This window comes from Hypanus sabinus, chromosome 21 (assembly GCF_030144855.1).
Source record: "Hypanus sabinus isolate sHypSab1 chromosome 21, sHypSab1.hap1, whole genome shotgun sequence".
Taxonomy (NCBI): domain Eukaryota; kingdom Metazoa; phylum Chordata; class Chondrichthyes; order Myliobatiformes; family Dasyatidae; genus Hypanus; species Hypanus sabinus.
Window position 1 is genome coordinate 58,727,085 of NC_082726.1, and position 17,954 is coordinate 58,745,038.

At 42.8% G+C, this 17,954-nt stretch overlaps 1 protein-coding gene across 7 annotated transcripts in view; it reads left to right on the forward strand.

The window, feature by feature from the left end:
* pstpip1a (proline-serine-threonine phosphatase interacting protein 1a) overlaps nt 1-17,954 on the forward strand; it is a 120,306-nt gene that overhangs the window by 55,727 nt on the left and 46,625 nt on the right. For 5 of the 7 annotated variants that reach the window (XM_059946650.1, XM_059946653.1, XM_059946649.1 and 2 more), the window contains exons 5-8: nt 3,056-3,162; nt 5,011-5,073; nt 7,409-7,507; nt 12,547-12,592. In XM_059946650.1, the coding sequence (XP_059802633.1) occupies nt 3,056-3,162; nt 5,011-5,073; nt 7,409-7,507; nt 12,547-12,592 (315 nt within the window). Of the gene's footprint in view, nt 1-370; nt 499-3,055; nt 3,163-5,010; nt 5,074-7,408; nt 7,508-12,546; nt 12,593-17,954 lie in introns of all 7 variants that reach the window. The other 2 variants (XM_059946651.1, XM_059946655.1) reach the window with 1 other exon arrangement.

The window sequence follows — 17,954 nt, forward strand, 5'->3', positions numbered from 1 at the left end:
TGACACCGCGCACACCAAGCCCTACACAGACTCCTCACGACACTCGTATACCGGGTATTTCATACGCGTATATACCAGGCGCCTCGCACACGCGTGAGGGATCACTGACGCCTAGTGGGCTGACACCTCCAGTTAGGCCGGAACCAGCACAACCTCCGTCTCCAGTGCAATCACCACCGGCACCTGTGCAATCACAGCCGGTGCTACGTAGATCGCAGCGACAGATTCGACCACCTGATAGACTTAACCTGTAAGAAACTTCGCCACATGGGGACTATTATTAAAACAAGGGGGGGGGGTGAATGTGGTGAACTACATATACCTGTCTGGACACGCCCCCTGCTGACTGCTCCTGTGGCTCCTCCCACAGACCCTGGTATAAAGGCGATCAAGGCCTGAGCCCGGCCTCTCAGTCTCCAGGATGTAGTATGGTGGTCAACCACTGCTTGCTCCTTCTTCCAGTCAATAAAAGCCGATATCTCGCCTTTACGTCTCAGAGTAAGTTATTGATGGTGCATCAGTGGTAAAGCTCCTTCCAAACAAGATGCTAAATTGCAGATGCTAAATTGGCATTGCTGTCCATACAATTAAATCAGTTGGTTTCAGCATGGTGCGAGGTGGGGGCAGCTGCTGCCTCGGTGTTCAGAAAGCACAAATGAAGAGCTTGGATCCGAGCGTCATCCAAGCCTTGGGACGCTGGGATCTAGACACAGGGAGCGGGAAAAGTCTGCCACCGTATGCAGTAGCTTCAACACCACATTTTTCTTGATTATCTCTCTCAACATGCAGCAATCATGTGTGGTTTAATGACCAGATTATCACCATGTTATGTCACCCACAGTTTGAAACATTAGGCTTTTAATGACATTGTTTTTATTTAGAGATTCAACACAGTAACCAGCCCACACTGCCCAGTTAACTTATCAACCTGTATAGCTTTGGAATGTCGGAGGAAACCACAGCACCCAGAAGAACCCCACATGCTCACGGGGAAAACATACAAATTCCTTACAGACAGTCATGGGAATTGAACCTGTGCCGATGGCCTTGAATAGTGTTGTGCTAACAGCACCATTACCATGCCATGCCAAAAATCTGCCATGATTGTATTGAGTGAGAGAGCAGAAACTAGGGGCTGAATGGCCTCAAGAGAGGAAGAGACTGCCTACGAGTCTGTACCAACTACCAAGCATCTATTTACACCAGTCTCCATTCCATTACCCCCACATTCCCATAAAGTCCTCCCGAATCTAACCCTCATCCACATACTACGGGTGCAATTCATAGGGCCCAGTATTCCCACCTACCTTGCGCATCATGGGGATGTGGGAGAAAACCAGAGCACCCAGAGGAAACCCATGCGATAACAGGGGAGTATGCAACTCCTGGAGGTAGTGGCAAAATTGAACCCGAGTTGCTGGCTCTGAGTTGGTATTAGGGTAATTAACACGGTAAGCAAGCAAGCAAGTTTATTTGTATAGCACTTTTCAAACACAATGCAGTTCAAAGTGAAGAAGATATAAAAAACCAAACATCAAATTTCAGACAATATATAAGAAAATTAAATCACACAAAAATGGATATAGTAAGTAGAAGTTACAGTCCAGAAGATTCTAATTAAAAGCTACAGCAAAAAAAAAGATTTAGTCCTTGATATAAAGGAGCTTAAAGTTGGGGCAGACTTCAGATCCTCTGGAAGGTTGTTCCAGATCTGTGGAGCATAGTCACTAAAAGTTGCTTCACTGTGTTTAGTTTTGACCCTGGGGATGGTAAGCAGACCCGCCCCAGAAAACCTGAGAGCTCGGGAAGGTTCATAATGCAGCAGGAGATTGGAGGTGTATTTTGGCCCCAGACCATTCCGGGCTTTATAAACCAGTAGTAATATTTTAAAGTCAGTCCTCTGATGTACAGGAAGCCAGTGTAGTGATCTGAAAACTGGTGTGATCTTGGTCTCAGTGACAACTCTAGCAGCAGCATTCTGAACGAGCTGCAGCCATCCAAGAGATTTTTTTTACAGGGATCTGTGAAAACGCCATTACGGTCATCAAGCCTTCTAAAAGTAAATGCATGGACAAGTTTTTCTAGGTCTTGCTGAGAGGCAAGCCCTTTAACTCTCACTATATTTTTTAAATGGCAGTAGGCTGACTTTGTAATTGTCGTAGTGTGGCAGTTGAAGTTGGAGTCCACCACAACGCCAAGGTTTCTGGCTTGGTTTGTGGTCTGTAACGACAGCGATTCTAAATGTTCCACTAGCTCGCTGCCCACTTTTATAACCAAGATCTCTTCCTACCATCATTGTTATTAACCTTGTCCGTGCACATTTGGTCTTCCCCAGATAAGTTCTCTCACCATTCTATTTTTCCTCACCATCATTTTATTTCTGTTAATTTTCTGTGCATCGGCTTGCTTAATGGCCCTCTCTAATGGAGTCAGCACCCTGTGATTAGTTAGTTAAACTTTTGGAATTTTTCCACCCTCTCCAAGTGCACTTCAAGCACTTACACCACTCCACAAAACATGGCATCGATGCTATTCCAGTTCAGAATAAGGGGTTCAATAGGTCGCACTATTGAGTGCGGGTGCCTTCTGTAAGAAGTTGGCACGTTCTTGCTGTAAACTGTGTGGGTTTCCCCTGGGTGCTCGGGTTCCCCCCCCCCCCCACATTCAAAAGACCTACTGGTTCCTAGGCTAATTGGCCAATGTAAATTCTCCTGTGATTAGGCCAGTGTAAAATTGGTGGGTTGTTGGGCGGTGCAATTTGTTGGACTGCAATGGTCTGTTTGGTGCTGTATCTCTAAATGCTTTTCCAATGACCGAAGGTGTTTCACCTCTTTCCGATCGCTTTATTACTTCCACCTTATTTTCAATCACGATCGTGATTATTTTCGTGAACAGAAACACAATGGATTCAGAGCTACGCTGGGTCCTAAAGACCACTGCACTGAGACAGGTTAAATAGGGGACTTGAGCATCCGCGATTTTTGGTATCCACGGGGGGGTCTTGGAACCAATCCCACGCGGACTGTACACTAAACCCACTTGTTTCACTTTCCAGAGCTGGAAAATGTGGGGAACCTACACATTCAGTTGGGTGCTGAGCTGAAAGAGGAGGCAAAGAGACTGGAGGATTTCCGGGAGAGGCAGAAGGAAATGCGGAAAAAGGTAAAATGGATGATAGGTGAAGACTTGGATATGAAGTAATACTGCTCCTGTAATAACCGTGAGTTGGGCAATGTCTGTACAGAGTGTGGCCTGGTCCGATGGTGTTCCATTATGACTTAAAGAACCTTTACATTCCAATAGATATAAACTAATGCAAGATCTTCACAATCATAGAACACTACAGCCCAAAAACAGTCACTTCAGCCCATCTAGTCTGTGCTGAACCATTAATCTGCCTAGTCTCCTTGATCAGCACCCAAACCATAGGCCTTCATACCCCTCCTGAACATACCTATCTGAATTTCTCACATCTTTATCGACTATCACCAAAGTGTTAAAATTGCAGTTGGTCAATTAGCTGAACTGTAGAGTGTGTTTCTATTCTAGAGAAGTAACATTTACAGTCATAGAATGCTACAGCACAGAAATGGGCCCTTCAGCCCATCAAGTCTGTGCTATTAATCTGCCTAGCCCCTTTAATCCCCGCCTGGACCAAAGCTAGCCCCCCATCCCTCTCATCCATGTACTTATCCAAACTTTTTTTAAATGTTGAAATCAAACCCACATCCACCACTACACTTAGCAATTCATTCCACCCACAGATCTTCCTCTGAGTGATATTTCACCTTTCACCCTTAACCTATGATCTCACCCACTTCAGGGGAAAAAGCCTGTTTGCATTTACCTTGTATTTACTTCTCGTAATTATGTACACTTCTATCAACACAATTTAATTTTACTTTATGTAAACTTCTTAGCTCCCTGTAGCCTTCGGCTTGTTTGGGAATGGTGCAAGTTATTAATTTTTGGTAGTATTTTGTCTACTGCCTTGATTTTTCTTTTACTTTGTCTTCCTCTACAAAATCTCCAGCTACCACCTCTTGCTAGGATTCAGGCGTTCAGTCATTAGTCAACTGCAAGTAACTTTCGCTGAGAGGAAGGATCAACATTCCACTCACAGGGGCAAGTGGTCTGATCGTGATCTCCCTAAATGCCCTTTGAAGGAGAAATCAATAGGAAATGATCAAGAGCACTCTTCCCGTGAGTGGCTTCCACTGTGAGGCCCACTGCTCTGTGACGTCCAATCGGTAGGCTGTTTACTAGCTCAATAAATGAAGAATAGCCAATTGGCACAGGTCTTTGGAGGAGGTAATGAACCTTGAATCACTACCTTCAAAAAATGTTCTCTGAAAATTGCAGACCGAGCTCTGTTGGAAAATTAGTCTAATATATTTAATATCTTGCATTTGAGAGGGTGACCTTACTAGTCAGGAAGTCATAGAGAGATACAGACTCTTCCCACTGAATCCACCCCGACCATCAGACACCCATTTACTTCAATCCTTTTTTTTGCCCCACATTCTTATCGATTCCCCCGGATTCAAAAACTCAGTTTCACAGTAGTGTTGAATTAAAGTGGTCAGTTGACCTACTGATCCACACGATTTTGGGATGAGAGAGGACGATCAAAGCCCTGGCCATCGTAAGGGGAGTATGCAGGTAGAGCCTGATTATCAGGTCTCTGGTGTTGTGAGGTTGTGGCTCCACAAACTGTGCCGACCTCTTCAGAGAAAACCACGGGCTCTCTCATTCTCAGACGGTCCAGACCGAATACGTATACTGTAGCGATGGCAAATTACAAGAAGGAAGAATACACACAGTCCTTGTGTTTGCATAACTGTACAGACTAAAAATCCATGAGAGCTGACAAAGTTCAAAGATCACCAGGTTCCGATGGCACTGGATATCCAGGTGTTCCTCTACTTGTATTTCACTAATTGATACTATTTATCTAGTGTTTAGGTTTTTGTATAAACTCTTTGAACATCAGCTCATCTTTCCCAACAGTTTGAAATTTCTATGGAGCGAATACAGAAGAGTAAGGTTGCCTTGTACAAGAAAACTATAGAGGTAAGCTAGAATTGTAAGAACATTGTCAAACCGAATTCTGTCCATGGTCAATGGTCTTCAAACCTGACCAATAATTATAGTGGCACTTATAGTTAAAATGAAAACCGAGAAAACAGTGACCCGGGTTCAATTCCTACTGCTGTTTGTGAGGAGTTTGTATGCTCTCCCCGTGACAGTGTGTGTTTCCTCCAGGTGCTCCAGTTTCCTCCCATGGTCTGAGCACGTACTATTTGGCAGGTTCATTGGTCATTGTAAATTCTACAGTGATTAGGCGAGGATTAAATCGGAGGATCGCTGGGCGGCGCAACTCGAAGTACTGGAAGGTCCTTTTCCACTCATTATCTCAATAAAGTACATGAAGAATTCTTTCTGTAATAAGGAAATTCTTTTTTCTATGAGAAGAGCGAGGTGAAGGTTTTAACGTGGAAGCTTTTCTGAACAGCACAATGATATAAATGGTTACTTCCTCTGTTGTAAGATGGGGGTAAACCTGGGGGAAAAGCTCTTCTTCAGAGTAGCACACACAAAATGCTAGAGAAAGTCAGCAGGTCGGGCAGCATCTCTTCATGTTTTGATCCAAGCTCTGCTGAATTCCTCCAGCATTTTGTGCATTGCTCTGGATTTCCAGCATCTGAAGAACCTCTTGTGTTTACTCCTTCCTCCAAGCAATTTCTCTTTTAGTTGTAGAAGCTGGTGACCATATCCAGTGACACCAACATCCTTTACATTACCCAAGTAACATGGAACAAGGCAGCAAGTTAAATAACCTGAAAAACAGCTGTGGTGGAAAGTGGTAGTGCAGTGGTTGTGTACTGGACTAGAAATACAGAGATCATCAGTTTGAATCCCGGCATGACATATATTTAATTAAATTGTTAATCCAATGCATGTGGATCCAAAAGCTGGTATCAGTAAAGGAGCCACTAAACTGCTGATTTGCCATTTTAAAATCCATCTGGTTTACTAATGTCCTTCAGGGAAGGAAATCTAATATCTTCATCTGATTGGGTGTGTGAGTTCAGAACTGTGGCACAGCAATGTTAGACTGACAGCTGCTCTCTGACGTGGTTAGGCTCCAGTACAGTCCATTAATAAACTTTGGAATGAAAGGCAGTACCCAAAAAAACTGTACTGGAGCCTAACCACGTCAGAGAGCAGCTGTTAACATGGAGTGAGGCTGGCAGGATTGAGATTGATTGAAGAGATTCTGTGGATGCTGGAAATCTAGAATAACACACAAAATGCAGGGGGAACTCAGCAGGTCAGGCAGCATCTGTGGAGAGGAATAAATAATTGATGTTTGGCCCTTCAACAGGACAACATTGATGTCTCCTTTCTTTTTCAATTCCCTAGTCTAGCTCTATTTCTACCCCATCTAACCTCTTCTACTGCCTTTCACCAAGGTCCACTCTTCTCCCCAATCAGATTCCTTCCTTGGTATGTTGCCTTCTCGACCTATCACCTCCAGACTCTTCACTTCATCCCCTCCCCCTCCCACCTATCTTCCCCCTCACTTGCCTTCACCTATCATCTGCCAGTTTGAACTCATTTCCTTCCCCACCTTCTTATTCTGGCTTCTTCCCCTCTCCTTTCCAGTCCTGATATTGGCCCAACACTTTGACTGTTTATTCCCCTCTTTAGATGCTGCTTGACCTGCTGAGTTCCACCAGCATTTTATGTGTGTTGTTGATGTCCTTGATTGAGCCGGCATGTGCTCGATGGGCAGAAAAGCCACTTCCTGTACTGTAATCTAGTTATTTATTTTATTTAGAGATACTGCGTGTAATAGACCCTTCTGGCCCTTTGATCTGCACCACCAGGAACCCATTGATTTAACCCTGGCCTGATCACAGGTCTATTTACAATTACCAATTAGCCTACTAACTGCTATGTCTTTGGATAGTGGGAGGAAACCAGAGCACCTGGAGGAAACCCATGCATTTACAGGATGTACAAACTCCTTACAGATGGTGTCAGAATTGAACTCTGACCTCCGATACCCCAAGCTGTAATAGTGTTGCACTAACCGATACGTTACCATGGTGCCTATAATCTCTCTCTGATGCTTCAGTGGATAAATTGCAGTCTCCTCCTTGTCATTTGAGTGCGATGGAGGTTGGAGCTATGAGTCAGAGCGAGAATCTTCCCAACTTGCCTAGGCCTGACCTTTATCTCAAAATATCCAGGGGATCTTCTAGTCTTTAATCTGACTCCCACACTGAGCCATTTGGGAAGTTTAATCTCATATTAGTATTTAACATGAGTAGAATGGTGCATTTAGCCTCGTGCAGGTGTTCTAGTGGTTTGTCTTCTGGTGTGTTTTTTCATCTTCTAGTCAAAGAAATACTACGAGCAGAAATGCCGAGAGGCAGACGAGGCGGAGCATATGTCAGAGCGTGCAAACTCCATTGGAAACCCAAAGCAAATGGAAAAGGTACAAGACACTAGATTATAGCCCTTAAATATTTCCTCTACATCATTTCCCACTTTTGAATATTAATATAGTTTTCCTTTCACTTGAAGGCTCTTCTCTCAAAATTTTCTTTTGCATTTCCCGTCAATGTATCCTCTTACTGCCCTTGGTATTCTGTGAGCTGTACAGATATTTAACATAAAAACCGGACCAAGTGAATATTTTTATTGTGTTCCTTTGGGCCAATGTGCTGTTTTTTTTCTTGAGTGCCTCTACAACTTTGACTCTCTGCTTGCATGCCCAGGTTTCAAGACCATAAAATACAGGAGTGGAATTGAGCCATTTGGCTCATCAAGCCTACTTCATTATTCAACCTTTGAGTCTTTTTAATCTTTCCTCACCCTCATTCTTGCATGTTATCCCCTTACCAATCAAGACCTATCAATCTCTGCTTTAAATACCCCCTAAGACTTGGCTTCCATGGCAATGAATTCCACAGATTCGCCTCTGGCTGAAGAAATTCCTCCTCATCTCAGTTCCTAAGGGTTGTCTCTTTATTCTGAAGATGTACCCTTGGATCCTAGACTGTCCTACTAATATAAAGATCCTCTCCTCGTCCACTGTATTTGGGCTTTTCAGTGTTCTGTAGGTTTGAATGTAATTTCACCCTCCTCCCCGCCATGTCACCATTCCTGCTTCTGAACTCCACTGACTACAGGCCCTAAGGTGTGAATTACTCCTGATTTTCTTTTTCCTGGAGAAATAGGCAGTGACTGAAGGGTTGGCAGATGAACAATATGTGTCATTTCTAGTTTTCCCTCTTGTGGATGTATGTTTTATCATAAACCCTGACCCTAGTCAGAGCACACAATGTTGCGACTGCAAAGGAATTATACATGGTAAATGGTAGAGCATTGAAGAATGCCGTAGAACAGAGTGATCTAGAAATAATGGTGCATTGTTCCCTGAAGGTGGAATCTCATATGGATAGGGTGGTGAGGAAAGCTTTTGGTATGCTTTATAAATCTTTATAAATCAGAGCGTTGAGTATAAGATTTGGGATGTAATGTTAAAAAGGGCTGAGATGGCCTGTTTCTGTGCTGTAATTGTTATATGGTTATATGGAAAGTTTTAAAAAAAACTTCAGATACTGGAAACACTCTGAAGGTCAGGCAGCATCTGTAGAGGGAGAAAACAGTTGATGTTTCAGGTTTAGAACCCTTCTTCTGAATTTAGAAAGGGTGTTTGCTCCCAGTGGGAAAGGGATGTACAGAACAAAGCGAATATCTATGATAGGACAAGACCAAATGTCATAAAAAGGGGTTAAGGGGGTTAATCATACAATCTGCTTCTTCTTCCAAAAATGCTAAGGGTTTCTAGCACATCCTGATTTAGTGACTTTCAATGGATTTTTCTGTCTGCTGGAGCCTGATGTGATGTGCACACAGACGCACTGCAGTGGGGGTCAACGGACACCCTGAAAATAGAACAGCAATTTCTCTGGTCTTGAGGCGCTCGAGCCAAACGTAGCTCTGTAAGAGCATCCGGACCAGACGCCAACTTGTGCACCACTTAGACAGTAGGAAGGACAATATTTCACGTACTTAATTGTGAGCATTACCACATTTAGCCAAAATGTAGCTGAAGTGTTTCTAATTTAAACATCCTGGCGGAAATGGTAGCGTGCGATAGTATAATGTGTAGGTCTCTGGACCACAGTCTTCAGTTAGTGATGTAATGGAAATCTTACCAGCACCCCCTCATTTATTGCCTCTCTGTCTGTTTCTCACATTCTCGCTGGTCTATCTTTGTCCCCTCCCCACCATCCTTTCAATGGCAACTGCATCCCCCATCCCTCCCTAAATCTCTCTCTCCCTGTCTCCCCACCACAGCTTTCCTCTCCTCGCTGTCTGTTGCTTTCTCCTGCCCAACCCCCTTGCACTCTGTCTCTGCTCCTCTCATCTATCTTCCTCTCTTCTCATGTCTTCCAGAGCTTTGAATCTTGCTCTGAGCTCACTTGCAAGGGTTAATTACTTCTGTTAAAATGAACTGGTCTAGCCATTTAAGAACTGTGGCTACCAGAGCAGGTCAAAGGCTAGGAATCCTGCGGTGTGTAACTCACCACCTGACTCCCCAAAGCCCATCCACCATCTACAAGACTCAGGTTGGGAGTGTAATGGAATATTCACCACTCTCCTGGATGAGTGCCGCTCCATCAACACTCAAGAAGCTTGACACCATCCAGTACAAGGCAGCCCATTTGATTGGTACCCCTTCCACAAGCATCCAATCCCCCCACCATCGATGCACAGTTGCAGTAGTGTGTACTATCGACAAGATGCACTGCAACAACACACCAAAGTTCCTAAGGCAGCTCCTTCCAGACCCACAACCACCACCATCTAGAAGGATGAGAACGGCCAGAAGCCGGGAACATCACTACTTGGAAGTACCCTGCCAAGTCACAGACTATTCTGACTTGGAAACATATCGCCCTTCCTTCATTGTCGCTGGGTTAAAATCATGGAATTCCCTCCCTAACAGCTCTGTGGGCGTACCTACACCACAGGGACTCAACAATTCAAGAAGGCAGCTTATCACCACCTTCTCAAGGGCAGCTAGGGATGGGCAATAAATGCTGGCTTAGCTGGCAATGCCCACATCCCATAAGTGAATATATAAGTAATCAGGCGGATTTCTAAACCGTATGAATCTGGCCTTTTCCAACCCAAGGCAATGACCTTGTGTTCGGTGTGCCTGATCAGCCCCTGACCATACAAGCTCACAAGACCTCTGAGCAAAGTCACTAAGTATTTGTTGGATCCTGATGACCTTGTGAACCAGAGGTTCTTCAGAAGTGAAGAATGAGGCACAGAACTTGCTGCTCACAACTGTTCATTGAGTATTACAAGATCAAAGAACAAAGAAAGTCATGGCTGTCTTTGACAAAGACTAGCTCTGACTGAAAAGAAAGCAATATTCCAGTGATAGCAACTAACCTATAAAATAGCCAGATTCAAAAGGCGCGCTATCTGCTGCAGAAAAACACGGAAGCTTCTGGAAAGTACAGAATCAGCTATACTGCAATTATTGGAAAATTCACTGAATTAGGGGCGTGGAATTCGCTGTCAGTGGGGACGAGGGGTGGTAGAGGCAGACACATTAGGGACATTTAAGAGACTATTAGATAGGCACATGGATGAAAGAAAAATAGAGGGCTACATGGGAGGGAAGGGTTGGATTGATCTTAGAGCAGGTTAATGGGTTGGCACAACATTCTGGGCTGAAGGGCTTGTATGTTGAACAATTACACGTATACAGATAGTTTCACAAAAATACAAGCAATCATAGAAAAGATTAAACTAGGAGAAAAATAACAACTTTACCCTCCAATCCAACATATTTCATATTAAATGAATTTTTTAGGCAGGACACTTTTCTTTCTTACTGCCTGCCATGATGTTGGTGTTTAGGGCAGCAATGAAGGTCTTCCATCTTGGGCAGACGTTCCTTCTTCACGTCAGTACTTTTCTCTTGGTTTTCACTACTGTCAGTCACGCAAGTTCCAGGCGGAGACTCAGGAATACCGTCACACTTAGATGCAGGTTTATTCTTCATTGCTGCTTCTGTGACAATTTAATTTTACCATTCATGGTTGTCAGCTCTGAGCTGAACCCCTGAACCTGGAGGATTGGTGGACCACCCTTAGTCTGACCTCTACCCTTTGACCTGTTTGGCATGGGTGAACCAACCAAGAGCCAAAACGTAAAGTTCTGACTCCAGCCAACACACTGTAACCTTCCTGGTCATTGAGGCATGCAAGCCTCCAAACCCTACGCCAAGGTTGTGGTCCTCTTGGTGGTATTGTGCAAGTTGAAAAGCCAGAAGTGGTTTTTAAAAAAAAGATCCTTAGGCACTCATTGGGGCAGAGATTAATCTGTGCAATTGTTCATTTTTGATTTAAGATGATATCTTAAGATGGTATGTGGCAAAGTGTTTAAAATGGTGACATACAGAAATAACTGCATCCTCCATGCCCACAGCTCTGGGAATGTATCTGTTGTCTATGCTTGTATTAAACACTTTGTGCATAGACTCTCGTCCCAGTCAGCCTCCCCTGTGTGTGCCCACGAGCACCTCACTGCCATCTGGACTCAGAGATATTTTTAACTTGTGATTCCCGAACATTGTCAAGTTCAGCCCACACAACCACAAAACGACGTCAAGCCTGGAAAGATGCACAGAGCTCAGGGACTACAGAATCCGCTGTGAGGGCTCTGCTCGGGCAGCAGTTGCACAGATGAGGTACCAAGCTGGATACCATAATTGGGTTTCTGCTACCGAATCCTGGTTGGGCTGTCATGAAGCCAGATTTGAAGGAACAGAATAGTTGTGGATAGCGATGGGTTCATGTGAGTCCAGTAGGGAGCTGTGTCAGTGTGAATGATCAAAGTAAATTTTTAATGAAAGTAAACATATGTCACCATATATTACGCTGAGATACATCTTCTTGGAGACATCACAGAACACAGAAATGCTATAGAAATAATGGAAAACTACACAGAAACAAACACTGACAAGCAGCCAATGTGCAAAAGAAGACAAACTGTGCAAATACAAAAGAAATAATAATAAATAAATAAGTAATACTGAGAACATAGATTGTAGAATCCTTGAAAGTGAGTCCATAGGTTGTGGCAACACACACAAAATGCTGGTGGAACACAGCAGTCAAGGAAGAAATACAGTCGACGTTTTGGGCTGAGACCCTTCATCAGGTCCATACTTACCTGGCAGGATACAGGAGGGCCAAGGTTCCAGGACGAGGCTATCCCATTACATTTCAGGTGTGCTGACGCCTGCGATATCCCCAAATGCAGGATACTCAACTGCATAATTTGCCATAGCTTGTGGAATCAGTTCAGAGTTGAGGTGAGTGAAGTCGTTGACACTGGTTCAGGAGCCTGATGGCTGAAGCGTAATAACTAAGATCAATCTGGTCTTACATTGTGTCAAACATCAGTGCTGGTGATTAAATGGTGTTTGTGTTTGCTCCACAGTGCCAGAACAAAGCCAAACAGTCTCGAGACGCCGTGGGTGACGCAGGTACGTCTACTGTGAGCCTCTCATAGTCTTTGTACAGAGCATGGGATTAAATTGGCCATGGGCTGCTTGCCCAAACTGCATGGCACCATTACCCCTCCATGTCCCCAGTCACCATGTATTGCTGCATATTGCCCTGTGCTACTGCCTAGCTCTCCTGAGTAAAGCCCCAACATTTTCTAAATGTTGATTTCTATTTTGTGCAGCATCAGACCTTTTGTCTGCACACTGGGCTGGGCTCCTGGTGCTTAATTTATTATTAAAATATTCCATTTTAAATTCTAGCTTCTGCCGTTTTGTCTCTAAAAGGGTTTAATGGAAGGAGCTTAAAGCTGCATTTAAAAACTGAAAAATGCCTTTAATTGATTTACATGGCGCTTTAGCAGTGCGTGTGACTGAAAGAAAGCTGGTATGATAAAGTGAAGTGCTTTAAACAATTAAATTGCTTTGTTTACTCAGCCTGTCTGTATGCTCTCTCCGACACTGTTTAATCTTTTATATGTGGCTTTGTTCTTAAACCACTGTCGCTAAAGTAGATAGACTTTTATTTATGAAGTTCCTTTCAGTCCTAAGTATCTTAAAGTGACTTGCAGTTCTTTTTGAAGTGTTGTCAACTTTTCAAATGCAGTTAAAGTATAACTTTGTGCGGAGGTGGCTGCAGCTTTAAAAACACCTTTCGTGTGTGTGTGTGTGTGTGTGTGTGTGTGTGTGTGTGTCTCTCTCTCTCTCTCTCTCTCTCCCCCTCTCTCCCCCACTCTCCACCCTCTCTCCCCCTCTCTCCCCCCTCTCTCCCTCACTCTCTCCCCCTCCTCTCCCCCTTTCTCTGTTCTGATGAAGAGTCAGAAACAGCTAACTCTGTTTTGCTTTCAGCAGAATATGCTGAACATTTCCTGTTCTTATTTCAGATTTCTGACATTTGTAGATTTTTTTTCTTGGTTTTCACTGACTAGATAACGTGAGTAATGTCTGGCATAAAGTTTGTGGTACAAAACACTTTGACAAGTGCTCAAACTTATTTTTCTGTTACAAAATAAAGACTTGTGCATGTACACCTTTAAGATTGTCACCGATGAAAACCTAATCTTGATAGCACTCTGCCTCTTTATTCTTTAACTATGTAAAGTTAACATGTGAGATTAGAGATGTGTTTTATACATATAACCATATAACAATCAAAGCACGGAAACAGGCCATCTCGGCCCTCCTAGTCCATGCCAAACTTTTAATCTCACCTAGTCCCACCTACCCGCACTCAGACCATAACCCTCCACTCCTTTCCTGTCCATATACCTATCCAATTTTACCTTAAATGACACAACTGAACTGGCCTCTACTACTTCTACAGGAAGTTCATTCCACACAGCTATCACTCTCTGAGTAAAGAAATACCCCCTTGTGTTTCCCTTAAACTTTTGCCCCCTAACTCTCAAATCATGTCTTCTCGTTTGAATCTCCCCCATTCTCAATGGAAACAGCCTATTCACATCAACTCTATCTATCCCTCTCAAAATTTTAAATACCTCGATCAAGTCCCCCCTCAACCTTCTACGCTCCAATGAATAGAGACCTAACTTGTTCAACCTTTCTCTGTAACTTAATTGCTGAAACCCAGGAAACATCCTAGTAAATCGTCTCTGCACTCTCTCTAATTTATTGATATCTTTCCTATAATTCGGTGACCAGAACTGTACACAATATTCCAAATTTGGTCTTACCAATGCCTTGTACAATTTTAACATTACATCCCAACTTCTGTACTCAATGCTCTGTTTTATAAAGGCCAGCGTTCCAAAAGCCTTCTTCACCACCCTATCTACATGAGACTCCACCTTCAGGGAACTATGCACTGTTATTCCTAGATCTCTCTGTTCCACTGCATTCCTCAATGCCCTACCATTTACCCTGTATGTTCTTTTTGGATTATTCCTGCCAAAATGTAGAACCTCACACTTCTCAGCATTAAACTCCATCTGCCAACATTTAGCCCATTCTTCTAACTGGCATAAATCTCCCTGCAAGCTTTGAAAACCCACCTCATTATCCACAACACCTCCTACCTTAGTATCATCGGCATACTTACTAATCCAATTTACCACCCCATCATCCAGATCACTTATGTATATTACAAACAACATTGGGCCCAAAACAGATCCCTGAGGCACCCTGCTAGTCACCGGCCTCCATCCCGATAAACAATTATCCACCACTACTCTCTGGCATCTCCCATCTAGCCACTGTTGAATCCATTTTATTACTCCAGCATTAATACCTAACGACTGAACCTTCTTAACTAACCTTCCATGTGGAAGTTTGTCAAAGGCCTTGCTGAAGTCCATATAGACTACATCCACTGCCTTACCCTCATCAACATTCCTCGTAACTTCTTCAAAAAATTCAATAAGGTTTGTCAAACATGACCTTCCACGCACAAATCCATGCTGGCTACTCCTAATCAGATCCTGTCTATCCAGATAATTATAAATACTATCTCTAAGAATGCTTTCCATTAATTTACCCACCACTGATGTCAAACTGACAGGTCTATAATTGCTAGGCTTACTTCTAGAACCCTTTTTAAACAATGGAACCACATGAGCAATACGCCAATCCTCCGGCACAATCCCCATTTCTAATGACATCTGAAAGATCTCCGTCAGAGCTCCTGCTATCTCTACACAAAATTCCCTCAAGGTCCTGGGGAATATCCTGTCAGAACCCAGAGATTTATCCACTTTTAAATTTCTTAAAAGCGCCAGTACTTCCACCTCTTTAATTGTCATAGGTTCCATAACTTCCTTACTTGTTTCCCACACCTTACACAATTCAATATCCTTCTCCTTAGTGAATACCGAAGAGAAGAAATCGTTCAAAATCTCTCCCATCTCCCTCGGCTCCACACATAGCTGACCACCCTGATTCTCTAAGGGGCCAATTTTATCCCTCACTATCCTCTTGCTTTTAATATAACTGTAGAAACCTTTCGGATTTACTTTCACCTTATTTGCCAAACCAACCTCGTATCTTCTTTTAGTTTTTCTAATCTCTTTCTTAAGATTCCTTTTACATTCTTTATATTCCTCGAGCAATTCCTTTACTCCATGCTGCCGATATCTATTGTAGACATCCCTCTTTTTCCAAACCAAGTTTCTAATATCCCTTGAAAACCATGGTGCTTTCAATTCTTTAACCTTTCCTTTCAACCTAACAGGAACATAAAGATTCTGTACCCTCATAATTTCACCCTTAAATGACCTCCATTTCTCTATTACATCCTTCCCATAAAACAACTTGACCCAATCCACTCTCTCTAAATCCCTTCGCATCTCCTCAAAGTTAGCCTTTCTGATCATTTTTGACATTTCTGATCTATATCTGCATTCCATTGAAAGGATTACTTTTGAACCATGGAGACTTGAGCACTAAACATGCCTTTTGTAGTTAACATGTACCTTGTTATAAATTGACATCAGAAACGTATGGTGTGATTATAACAAGTCACATATAAAAAAGGCTTGCATTTATTCAGAAACTTAAAATCAGAAGCAGGTTTTTATCACTGACTTATGAGATGTGAAATGTATTGTTTTGTGGCAGCAGTACAGAGCAAAGATGTAAAACTCTAAGATTTTCAGAAATAAATTGTACCAAAAGTAAAACAAGTTTGTGCTCATGGACGATTCAGTAATCTGATTGGGGGAGGGGGGGGGGAAGCTGTTCATGATTTGTTGAGTGTGGTTGGTCAGGCTCCTGTCTTTCCTTCTTGCTGGTAATAATGAGAAGAGTGCATATTCAGGATGGTGAGGGTCTTTAATGATCAATAAGTACACAAGAGATTTGCAGTTGTTGGAAATCCAGCGGAGCACACACAAAACACTGCAGGAACTCAGCAGGTCAGGCAACATTGATGGAGAGGAACAAACAGTCAACGTTTTAGGCCGAGATCCATAGACTGTTTATTCCTCTCCGTAGATGCTGCTTGACCTGCTGAGTCCCTCTAGCCCTATGTACGTGTGTTGCTTCAGTAAAGAATGCCTCCATCCTGAGACACCACCACTTGAAGATGTCTCGACAGTGAGGAGGTCTGTGCCCGTGATGGATCTGGTAAGTCCACAACCCCCTGTAGCTTCCTGCAATCTTCTTGTATATAATTATTGCTGTATATCTCACCAATATTCCAGTATGCTTCACAGAGTGAACTATTTTGGAAATGTAAATGATCCTTAGCTAAATGAGCCAGCAACTGTTTAATTTTTCACACAGTGTGATCTGCACATCAGCTGAGCTAAGTGTTTTGTTTAAGTGAGTCCGCGAAGGACTGTTGGCCAGAGTCCAAGAGAACTCCCTGTTCTTTCCAAAGTGGTGCAATGGGATCTTGTTTATTCACCTGAACGTCCAGGAATGTCTAATATTTGAGAGTGCAAAGGTTTTATGCACAAGTGTAGAGGGACCTGGAACCAATATCCTACAGCTGAGTGTATCACTTCCCAAAGCAAGAGTTGCCAAGTGAAACTAAAATAATTTTAATATCTACTTCATATTTTGTTGTTCATTTGTTTTCCGTTCTCCAGAGTGACATGAGGAGAAAAGATATGTTCATGTTATTTATTTTTTTAATTATTTGCATAATTTTTCTTCTTTTGCACATTGGTTGTCTGCCAGTCTTTGTGTGTAGCTTTTCACTGAGTCATTGACACTGACTTTGACATCATATGAAATGCAATTTGTTCTGTAGCCACTGAGATGTGTTACCTGATCGGCTGGTGACCTCTTGTTCCCAGGAACTGAGGATTCAGATTCATTTATTCATTTTATGTACACTGAAACGAACAGTGAAATACACCATTTGCATTAACAACCAAAAATGCCACTATAATTTCCAGTACCAACATAGCATGCCCACCATTCTCTACTGAATAACAACACAACAAAAGAGACAAAACTTGTCCCTTTTCTCCCTCTGCTGACCCAATCCACTCAGATACAGGTGTTACGAACCCCGTAACTGTGTCACTTACCAGCAAAGATAGAGCAGTCCATTGAAGTCTGATGAGACTGTTTTTAACAGTATTAGTAAAAATACACAAAAATAATATCAATGCAAATATACAGATAATATACGTCATCAATACTAAATCTAAAAGTGCAGGTATAATAATAATCAATAAGAAATAGCTCTATCGTTGTCTAGGGGATAATGTATTGTCTGATGGAAATATAAAGTTCACTCAGTTCATGCAGGCTGCAGCCTTTGGGGACCGCTGGGTTCCAGTGGTTGGAGAGAGAGAGAGAGAGATTTGGGAGAAAAACTTGCGGATTTTCCTTTTATGATTTCGATCCGTCAGAGTCTCATTGGTGTGGCCATTCA